This window comes from Podarcis filfolensis (genome assembly GCF_964270895.1).
Source record: "Podarcis filfolensis genome assembly, chromosome: 13".
NCBI lineage: Eukaryota > Metazoa > Chordata > Lepidosauria > Squamata > Lacertidae > Podarcis > Podarcis filfolensis.
This window is the reverse complement of record NC_139615.1, coordinates 3,320,974-3,331,974: the sequence shown is the minus strand read 5'-3', so window position 1 is coordinate 3,331,974 and position 11,001 is coordinate 3,320,974. Positions and strand designations below refer to the sequence as shown.

Sequence of the window (11,001 nt, the reverse complement as noted above, 5' to 3'; positions counted from 1 at the left end):
CAGTCCGCCTGTGCCCACCCTCCTCGGTAGGCAAGTTTGCTCTTTTTCTCCTGCGTGCTGGAAATGCAGGCTGCAGCTTGCAGAGAAATGGTTCCTCTAACTAGTTTCTCTTCCTCCTCTTCTCCGCTTCGGCTTTTCTTCGCACCTCCCTCTGCTAGGAAGTGGCACAGATAGTGAAGGGGAGGAGAAAGGTAGAACCCACTTAGGAAGAAAGCCAGCCGGCCTCTGAGTGGGGTTGGGGGGGGGACTTTCTCAGGAGGTTTGATTTAATTGCTTGCATTTCCATATGCATACCCCCATCGTTCAGCCCGGACACTGAGATCCAGCTCCGAGGGCCTTCTGGTGGTTCCCTCCCTGCGAGAAGTGAGGTTGCAGGGAACCAGGCAGAGGGGCTTCTCGGTGGTGGCGCCCGCCCTGTGGAACGCCCTCCCTTCAGATGTGAAGGAAATAAGCAGCTATCTTCTCTTTAAAAGACATCTGAAGGCAGTCTTGTTTAGGGAAGTTTTTAACATTTAATGCTGTATTGTTTTTAACACTCGATTGGAAGCCGCCCAGAGTGGCTGGGGAGACTCAGCCAGATGGGTGGGGTGTAAATAATAAATTATTATTATTATTATATGATTCCCTGGGCCGCTTCAAAAGCTTGGCTGGGGGCTCGTTCCCCACCAGCCAGTATCCAAACGGGGGTGGAGAAGCTTCCTCCCCAAATATAGGCAAAGCATCCTCTTCCCCTTCCCCCCCCCCATCCTGTTTTTGTGCCTGAGCTAAGCTGCCCCCTGCTGGATCCCGGTTGATCCTCCTGCCCCCGAGAAGGGCTATTTATTGGCACTGTTTCTCCTCTTTGGGGAGAGGGGGGAGGAAGGGAAGGCCCTATTCTCTCTCGCAGGGACCCAGGCGTCCTGCCAGAGCAACAGGGAAGCCGTCCTCTCCCCTCCCCTCTTCCTATTGGTCGCCCTTCACGTGACTGGCTCCCCCGCCTTCCGCAACTGTTTTCCGGGGCGGGTACACGTGACAATTCCTCTCCGCTGACGTCAGTCACATGACGGGTCGCTTCGCCGCCGTCGTCTCCCGGTCCTTCCGCGCCTCGTTTTTTAAAAATAAAAATAAAAACAAAACCCTCCGGTTTTACATCGCCGGCTTGGGCTGCCTCAGCCTTCGGCCGCCCCGCTTCTCACCCCCCTCGACGCGCCCCCTTCCTCGGAGAGAGAGGAGGAACGGCGCCCCCCGCGGACTACTTTGTTTTGGTGTCAACACGGCACGCCAGCTGCGCAGCGCTTGCGCCGGCCGCGTTCGTGAATCCCATTTGACGTAACGTTTGGACGCCATAGCGGGGGCCGCGAGGGAGGTTCGCCGACGGGGCCGGCCCCTGGGCGGCGACGGGACCTCACAACCGGGCGGCTGCGGGGCTGGGAAAGGCCGGCGGGGCTTGAAGCGCCCGCCGCCGTCCGCTACGCCGCCAGCGCGAGTCGTCCCCTCTCTGCGCAAACTGCGCCACCTGCGTGGAAATGGCGCCCTCACAGCCACGCGACTAGCGCAGGGCGGGCTGTGGCGGCGCCTCCTCCGCGGGCCTCGCGCCCTCGCTCGCTCCCGGAGGGGAAAAGCGGAAGCCGCACAGCTTCCCTCAGCGGCGGCGGCGGCTTCTCCTCCTCCTCCCCCCCCCAACCTTCTAACGGACGCTCGCGTGAGGAGCGGAGCCGCCAACGGCTTTCCGTATTCTCGTTCTCCGCTTGCGTCGCCGGCGTGGCTAGGCGCCGCCTCCGAGGGCAGCGCCTACGCCTCCGGCGCAGCGGTTGGCGGAAGCCTGGCTCGCCCCGCCCCGCGTATCCCTGCGAGCGCGAGAGACAGAGAGGGGCGGCGGAGGCGTCTCCCCGCGCGCCTGCGCGAGAGTGCGCGAGTGTCTGTGTGTGGCGCGGCCCCGTCAGCTGGTCCGTCTCCGTCGCTTCCTCGCCCGGCCGCCTCAGCCGCCGCCGCCGCCATGAAGTTCGTGTACAAGGAGGAGCACCCGTTCGAGAAGCGCCGCTCGGAGGGCGAGAAGATCCGAAAGAAGTACCCGGACCGAGTCCCGGTGAGTCCGAGAGGAGCGCGCGAGGAGGAGGGAAGAGGAAAAAAGAGGGGGAGACAGGACCCCCCCCCTCCATCCCGGCACAACGCACCTTCCCGTATCCCTCCGCCCCAGAGAGATGATAATAATAATAATTTAAAATAATAATTTATTATTTATACCCCGCCCATCTGGCAGGGTTTCCCCTGCCACTCCGACAAAACACTAAAATACAATAGCCTACTAAGCATTAAAAGCTTCCCTAAACAGGGCTGCCTTCAGATGTCTTCTAAAAGTCAGGCAGTTGTTTATTTCCTTGACATCTGGTGGGAGGGAGTTCCACAGGGCAGGGGCCACCACCGAGAAGGCCCTCTGCCTGGTTCCCTGGAACTTGGCTTCTCGCAGGGAGGGAACCGCCAGAAGGCCCTGGGAGAGAGACCCCTTTGCCCCCTTCCTCGCTTTAACACCCCCGCCTCCCTCGCGCCCCCCCTTTCTCCCCCCTCGGATCCAAAAGGGGATTTCCGACCCCGCAAAAGCCTCCCTTCTGCTTCCCTATTTTTGGCGCCGCCCTCCAGTGTCTTACAAAGCGCTCCGGGCGGCTTACAAAACAAAGGGCGGCGGACAGCGATCGCTGGAATATGTGATCCTCACACTCCACCGGCTGGAGAGGGGGGGGAAACGGACCCCCAAAGTCCTGTTTCCTCCCTCCCCCCCCTCCACCAGCTGCTGCTTTTGTTGTTGTTTTTTGTGCTGCCCCCATAGCGCATTAAACTTCCCTGGGAGGCTTACAAAAAAATAGGAATAATAATATATGCTCCATTCATTAAAGGCTTCCAGGGCAAAGAGAAGTTCCAGGGAGGGGAAACCCCCGCCCCTTGTTTTGTTCACGCAGGCGCCCCTCCCCACTTTTCAAAACAAGGACAGCTTTAAAATATGTAAAGATCGGGGCTCCTTTGGGAGGAAGGGCGGGATTTCGAGATAAGTCCTGCAGGCTGGAGAGCGGCGCAAAGGGAGCAAAAGCACGACTTCCGCGCCTCCCTCAAAGTTTACTTGTGAGCAGACAAACAACAAGCGGAAGTGATCTCCTTGGTGCCCAGGGAGGATAGTATTGGTGGGGAAGGGGTGGCTTCTTCTCTGGAGTAAACAGGGATTGGGTTACCCTTGAAAATACGGAAAGGGACTTGGGGCACGTTGAAGGCCAGCGACGTTTGTCACGGGGTGGAAGGGGTCCTGGAAGCGGACGCCGGCCGTGGCCCACCAGGTACCTTCCAGATGTTGGGCTGCGGCTCCTGTTAGGCAGGCACCACGTTGGCAAAATGTGCTCGCCTTGCCCTGTTATTCTGGCTGCAGCAGCCTAACGCAGCTACCCCAAGAAATTGGGACCTCCTTTTTAAACAGGCTTGCACTTATGGGTGTACCCATGCATTCCCACTACTGTGCGCTGTGACTCCCGGGTAACTGCAGTCGTGCAGCGCAGTTCTGGTACACCCAGCAGGCCCCACTTCTTGAAAAGAGTGCCTTCGCCTGCAGGCTTAAGATTTGCTCCCAAAGAGGATGGTCCCACTCAAGTTTGTGGGATTTAGGCTGGAGTAAATGTGCTCGCAGGGAGGCGGGTGGCGCTGTGGGTTAAACCACAGAGCCTAGGACTTGCCGATCAGAAGGTCGGCGGTTTGAATCCCCGCGACGGGGTGAGCTCCCGTTGCTCGGTCCCTGCTCCTGCCAACCTAGCAGTTCCAAAGCACCTCAAAGTGCAAGTAGATAAATAGGTACCGCTCCGGCAGGAAGGTAAACGGCGTTTCCGTGCGCTGCTCTGGTTTGCTTAGTCCTGCTGGCCACATGACCCGGAAGCTGTACGCTGGCTCCCTCGGGCAGTAAAGCGAAATGAGCGCCACAACCCCAGAATCGTCCGCGACTGGACCTAATGGTCAGGGGACCCTTTACCTTTACCTTTAAATGTGCTCGCAGAATCCTTTTTCATATGCCACTTTTGCCAGACGTATGAAGCGTTGCCCTACGTACATGTTTTATGCGTACAGAGAACAGCCATGGGGAACAGTGGCGATAACACTGTGGCCAGAGAACGGGAGCTTTCCTTTCCTCCTCATTTTGATTTATGGCCTGCCCTAAATTCAGGAGACTCGAGACAGGTTGTATACTTCCTTTCTGCAGCTCTCTCCTATATAATCACCAGTGATACGCTCTACAGAGTACAGTTGCGTTCGGGAACTGGAGGCAGAAGTGGGTCTTGAAGGAAGTGAGGGAGATGGCATCACAAATGAATTTTGGGAGGCGGTGCTTTGCTTTGTGGTGTCATCCCTCTCCCCCCCCCCCCTTCTTCTGGGTGGTTATGGTAGAAAACAGCCTTGCCACATAGTCAGATTGGCCTGCTCTGAGGCCCTTATCGCTTTGCCTGATGGTTTTGCAGAAATGAAAGCAGAGCTCCCCCCCCCCCCCCACGCAGGATGCCTGAGAATCTCTTCCTCTCCATTTTGCAACCCTGTAACGGCACAGGAACCTTTCCAGGGGAACAAAATGGAACGTCCTGATTACCTAATGTGGGCCAAGATGACGTAGTGGTTAGCTCAGGGGTCAGCAAACTTTTTCCCTCAGGCCATGTGGTGGGCCGGACTATTTTTTTTGGGGGGGGGATGAACTAATTCCTATGCCCCACAAATAACGCATCAGAGATGCATTTTAAATAAAAGCACACATTCAACTCATGTAAAAACACCAGGCAGGCCCGACAAATAACCCAGAGATGCATTTTAAATAAAAGGACACATTCTACTCATGTAAAAACACGCTGATTCCCAGACCGTCTGCTGGCCGGATTCAGAAGGCAATTGGCTGGATCCGGCCCCCGGGCCTTAGTTTGGTGACCCCTGGGTTAGAGCGTTGGACTAGGACATGGATCCCCACTCAGCCATTAAGCTCCCTGGGTGATCTTGAGCCAGGCACTCTCCCTACCTCACAGGGTCGTTGTGGCACCAACCTCAAGCTCCTCAGAGAAAAGGGTTGGATACCAGTGTAATGAGTATATAATGTGAGGGAGGGAGAAGCTAGAGGCCTTATTCCAGGCCCATCTTTTTCTAATGGGGGACCCTTAACATAGATCAGAGTGATGCTTCCCCTGCTTGCCGACTGCTGTCCCCAAGCCATTGCTGTCTGGGACATATCTATCTTGACTCTGTTGTTAATAAAAATAATATTTATATCCTCCCTCCCCAGCCGAAGCCGGGCTCAGAGCGGCTAACATGTTATCCCCATGTTGCCAATGTTGTTTATCCCACACAGCCTTTGCCAACCTGGTGCCCCTCCAGATGTTTTGGAGTGCAACTCCCACCAGAGGCTGATGGGACCTGTAGTCCAAAACAAACCTGGAGGGCTCCCAGTTGACGGAAGGTTTCCACGTGGCTTCTGGTATCTGAGTACTTGAACTCGTCCCTGACTAACATAGAAAAGAAAAACAAAACTAGCCTTTCAAGCAAACGTGCAGTTGGAGAAACCTTAGGGCCTCATATGCAGGTTACGGAGGCTCTGGACTCTTTCCCAAGCTTCCTCAGCTGTCTTGCATGAAGGTTTCGACAAATGGAAAGCTCTTTGATTCCCCCACCCCGAAAAAGGTGGGTGATCTATCAGACTTGGAATGAAGGGTTCCACCTTCTCCCGGTCAAGGATCTCATCCCTTTATGAGCTGCCAGGCTGACAAGGGTTCATTCAGCAGGTGGTGATGCTTCCCTTTCCTGCCGCTGCCCCAGCCTGGGGATGCATGACGGGGAGAGATACACCTGTTTAATTTCTGCCTGTCTGTTATTTGTTAAAAGCACAGGAGCTCAGCTACTGAAAGGAAAACTTGGCAATCTTTTGCAGAAGCCAAAAGGCTGCCTTAGCAGGTTGCTTGGGAGGAGGAGTGCTGGGACTGCCGTCCTAAGAAGTCCTAAAAATCTCTGGTGACATTTAATCATCTCAGGGAGCCTCTATGCTTTCCCCTGTGTGCAAATGTTTAACTTTTCTTTCTTTCTTTCTCTTCTGGGAATAGTTGTGAATGAGGCTGTCCCTGCCGCCTCTCGGTTTGTTTGCTTTCCTTGCAACCTTTACACACTTAGCCAGGCAGAGGAAATTCCTGGGCAGGATTCAGGACATATAAAAGGAAGTTAAACTTTGCAGCTCACCAACTTGAATGGCTTTAAAAGAGGATTAGGCAAATTCATGGCGCAGGAGAGGGCTGTTGACAGCTACTAGTTATGATGGCTATGCTTTACTTATACTGTTGGAGGCAGGCAGCAGTGCTTCCGAATGCCAGCTGCTGGAAACCACAGGAGGGGAGAGGGCTCTTGTGTTCAAATCCTGCTTCCAGGTTTACCACAGTGAGAACAGGATCCTGGACTGAATGGGTCATTGGCCTGATCCAGCGGGCTCTTCCGTACTAAACCTGACCTCTGCTTTGGACCAGTGTTCTGAGGCTCTGTTCTTCTGAAACAGTTCCCCATCTTCTCAAGGCCTCCCATGATTCATGCTGTCTCAGCCCTGCTGTGACCGGCTTTCCAAGTTCCCACTGACACCAGCAAAAGCTTCTCTCGGCAGGCAGGCAGGCCGGCCGGCCTCGCCTCTTCCTCGAATAACTCGTCCGGTTGCTCAACCGTTCCTGTAATTAGGAAATGTTTTGGTGCTCCTGCGTGAACTCTTCCTCTCTGCCCTTTGCTGACCCAACCTCTGTTTCTCTCTCAACTTTGCAGGTCATTGTGGAAAAGGCGCCCAAGGCCCGGATAGGAGACCTGGACAAGAAGAAATACCTTGTCCCGTCAGACCTCACAGGTACGCGCCCAGTTGGATGGCCCAGGGCCCAGGGCCCAGCCTGAGGATTGGGGCAGCTGGCTGTAGGAGGGAGTAGTAGGGGGGGTCATCTCCTCCTTCATCCTTTGGTAAGGGGAGGGGGCAAGATGTCCGCACATCGGAGGGTCAAGTGAAGTGCTGGATGAAGCTGTCTGGGCAAGCCCCTTTGATTTTGGAGACCTAGGTTTGTGGCGCCTGATGAAACGGGTGTATCTCGTTGGCATGTCAAGATCTCGCCTCAATCTCTGTAGTTTTATTCTGCTCCTTCAGCTAACAGATCCGTTCTCCCCCTTTCTCTCCCCCAGTTGGGCAGTTCTACTTCCTGATCCGAAAAAGAATCCATCTCCGAGCAGAGGACGCCCTCTTCTTCTTCGTCAACAATGTCATCCCCCCAACCAGCGCCACCATGGGGCAGCTCTACCAGGTGGGTGTGCCTTATGTCTGCCGCACAGGTTTTTGTTGTTGTTTTTTTAAGAAAATGTGCATCGCTTGAGAAGTGACACTCTGCAACAGTCTTTGAAATGTTCAATTAATGGGTAACAAACAGGTTGGAAAAGAACAAAACAAACTAGGGGAATTAAAAGAGAGGGGTTGAACCAGCTGCAGCATTCAGAAGGGAAAAGGTGGGGAAAAGGCATTGCCACACCACCCCTGCCGAAACCAAAGCGTGGAGCAAATTTGTATTACCATGTGTGGGAGTGGAGAGGTAGCAGTGAATTAGGGTTGAATTACCTGCTGGCGACCTTTAGTCCACTGAGCCTGGTATCTGTTTCTTATGTGGACTACAACTCCCATCATTCCCAGACTGGACTGGTGGGAGTTGTTGTTATATTCTTCTCCACCCATCATGAAAGCAACTGCAGGCCGAAGAAGAGGGTGGGTCATTAAAACTGCAAGTGGTGGTATTCAATGCCAGTCTTGTTGTGAGTAGACCCATTCAAGGTTATGGGCATATTAATTAAAGCCCATTCAATTCAATTCAATTCACTGCTAGCATTGAACCCCACCCTGCACCTGAGCTGTCAAAGGCCAGGGCAGAGGGGTGTTTTCAGCATGTGTTGCAAGCTGCACAGTGAAGGTGCCTGGCACATCTCTCTGGGGAGGGAGTTCCCCTCCTCTGGAGCTGCCACAGACCAGGCTCCCTCCTGGGCCGCCCCCCCCTGAACTTCTCAGGGCAGTGGAACTACCAAATGCTTGGGAAGTAAATAATAATAATATAATTTATATCCCGCCCATCTTGCTGGGTTCCCCCAGCAACTCTGGGCGGCTTACAACATATATAAAAACACAGCAAAGCATCAAGCGTTAAAAAACGAAATATCCTATATAGGCAACAAATAGAAACCAATAATAACAGCATAGTAAAGGTAAAGGGACCCCTGACCATTAGGTCCAGTCGTGGCCGACTCTGGGGTTGCGGCGCTCATCTCGCTTTACTGGCCGAGGGAGCCGGCGTACAGCTTCCGGGTCATGTGGCCAGCATGACTAAGCCGCTTCTGGCGAACCAGAGCAGCGCACGGAAACGCCGTTTACCTTCCTGCCGCAGTGGTACCTATTTATCTACTTGCACTTTGACGTGCTTTCGAACTGCTAGGTGGGCAGGAGCAGGGACCGAGCAACGGGAGCTCACCCTGTTGCAGGGATTCGAACCGCCGACCTTCATGATTGGCAAGCCCTAGGCTCTGTGGTTTAACCCACAGCGCCACCCGCATCCCCATAACAACATAATAACAATATTAATAAGGTGATAGAGACACCATGTGCTGCATTTTCACCAGCAACATCAAGAATGTAGTTTAGTCTGGAACTTGTGACTTGAGATTGTGTTCTAGGAGGGTAGACTTGACTCTTGTCTTGTGCTGGAACCGCAGTTTCCACCAACTGGAACTGGATGCAGAAGTCATACTTAGAATTAAATATAATGGTGTTTCTTTGTAACTGCTGAAAGAGTACCAGGAGGAGGACAATGCAAAGTAGAGGGCTCTGGTTGGTCTACTCTGAACTGGCTTAAGATTTGAACCTTGGCACCCTTGTCCCTGGGCTCTGCCTGCTTGTACCCCTGCCCGAATTATGCCTTGACTCCAGTCTTTTCTCTTCCGCCCCCCTTTCCAGGAACATCACGAGGAGGACTTCTTCCTGTACATTGCCTACAGCGATGAGAGCGTCTATGGCAGCATGTAAGGCGTGCCTCCACCTGCTGCCACCAGGGGGCGTGTGCTCCTGAAGGGACCTGCACTTTTTGTTGTTGTTTGTTGTTGATTTTATGTTAAAGAGCCTTTTTGTCCCAGGGAAGGGGAGGGCCTTTCTTTCTTTCCTTCCTTCCTTCTCTCCCATCCTTTAAACCTCCTTCCCTTATGCCTAATCACACTTCTTCCTCCCGTTCCCCTCCCCTCGCTCTGGGCTTTCTTTGAGGTGGTTGTGGCTAAAATAAAATACCTCTTTTTCTTTTTGTGGTCCCCCCCCCCCTTATCTCCCTCCCATATACCATTTCCCCCCTTTCCCTCTCTCTTCCCCACCCCCATTTTTTTTTAGGGGTAAGAGGCCTCAAATACTGAACAGGAAAAAAATTTTCCTCCCCCCATTTCAGTCTTGCATCTTCACTACCGTGCCCTGAGTTTGCTCCTATCAGGGCTGTGCTCTGCCTGGCAGTTTCTGTAACCAGAGGGGATGGGGAATGCTAATTAAAAATATATATATAAAGAGAAATTTTGAGCCTCTAGATATTTTCGGCGTGATTGTACCGATTGAGGAAAAGTTATCGGCGTCCTGGTGTTAATCAGGAATTAAAATTGCAAATACTTGGGGAGTGAACTTGTAGCAGTGGGGTTAAGCTGTTGGCAGGGGTTTGGGGCTGGTTGCAAGGTGGTTTGCCAAATGAATGGGCAGCGATCTTGGCTACTTTTAATCATAGAATTGTAGAGGTGGAAGGGACTGCGAGAGTCATCTAGTCCAACCCCCTGCAATGCTGGAATATTATGCCCGATGTGGTACTCGACCCTGAGATCAAGAGTCTCATGTTGTACTGACTGAGCTATCCCAGGGATAGATATTCTAGACTGGAATCCCAGGACCAGATCCTGAGTGTGTACATGGGCAGTTGCCACCTACTTGGAGGAAGAGGTGACTAGACTACAAGTCTTGGGTGAGAAGTGACAGGCAAGACCCTCTTAGCAGAATAATGGAAGGTGGGTTGTTAAGCAGGGTGTTGGCCTCAAAAACTAGAGGGGTGGAAGAATGCTCTGGCTCCAAATGAGGGCTATTCAAGGCTACAAATTAGCAGCAGAAAGATAACCTCATTAGCCTGGAGAGGCCTGCATTTTTGTGGATTCAAGGAGCACTTCACTCTCCCTCTGGGGAGATTCGATGCTCATCGCTCAGGTTGCAAAGCACATAATGGAGCTTTCCCCATCTCCCGAGATCCAAGATACATGACTTTTTCTGGACCTCTCAGCGGTGTAAACGCTCGAGTAAACGTCACACCATTTTACTAGATTAGACACGCCTGAGAAATTGCAGCACCACGTGAAGATATATAGTAGCCTGCCATTTCAAGATCAAGAAAGAAGGAATTGAATCTCAACTCAGTTTTCCTGCGACCGGTTTGATCACTTGGCAAGAAGTGAATTCTTAGACCTTGGACCATGTATTTTCCACCCCTCTTTATGCCCTTATTACAGAGATGGGCTTTTCCCATTTCAGCTTAGCCATTCTGCATGCAGACCTATTATATTGTTACAGTGGTACCTTAGTTTACGGACTTAATCTGTTCCAGAAGTCCGTTCCTAAACCAAAGCGTTCTTAAACCAAGGCGTGCTTTCCCATCGCAGCGAAGGACTCAATTTACAAATGGAACACACTCAACAGGAAGTGGAACATGTTCTGCTTCCAAGGCAAAGTTCGCAAACCAAAACACCTACTTCCAGGTTTGCCGTGTTCTTAATCCAGGTTGTCCATAAACTACCGTATTTTTCGCCCTATAGGACGCACTTTTCCCCCTCCAAAAATGAAGGGGAAATGTGTGCGCGTCCTATGGGGCGAATGCAGGCTTTCTCTGAAGCCTGGAGAGCGAGAGGGGTCAGTGCACACCGACCCCTCTCGCTCTCCAGGCTTCGCGCACCTCTCTGCAA

The 11,001-nt window shown here is 52.8% G+C and overlaps 1 protein-coding gene across 1 annotated transcript; it reads left to right on the top strand.

The window, feature by feature from the left end:
* Nucleotides 1–1,038: 1,038 nt before the first annotated feature.
* GABARAP (GABA type A receptor-associated protein) lies at nt 1,039–9,580 on the top strand. The gene is made up of 4 exons (XM_083581297.1): nt 1,039–2,065; nt 6,778–6,856; nt 7,180–7,298; nt 8,987–9,580. The coding sequence occupies exons 1-4, from the start codon at nt 1,976–1,978 to the stop codon at nt 9,053–9,055; spliced, it is 357 nt and encodes a 118-aa protein (XP_083437423.1). The 5' UTR covers nt 1,039–1,975; the 3' UTR covers nt 9,056–9,580.
* The last annotated feature ends 1,421 nt before the right edge of the window (nt 9,581–11,001 follow it).

Coding starts and splice junctions, on each gene's coding strand:
- GABARAP (XM_083581297.1), top strand. CDS start 1,976: ATGAAGTTCGTGTACAAGGAGGAGCACCCGTTCGAGAAGCGCCGCTCG. Junction 2,066..6,777: donor AGTACCCGGACCGAGTCCCG/GTGAGTCCGAGA, acceptor TCAACTTTGCAG/GTCATTGTGGAAAAGGCGCC. Junction 7,299..8,986: donor CCATGGGGCAGCTCTACCAG/GTGGGTGTGCCT, acceptor CCCCCTTTCCAG/GAACATCACGAGGAGGACTT.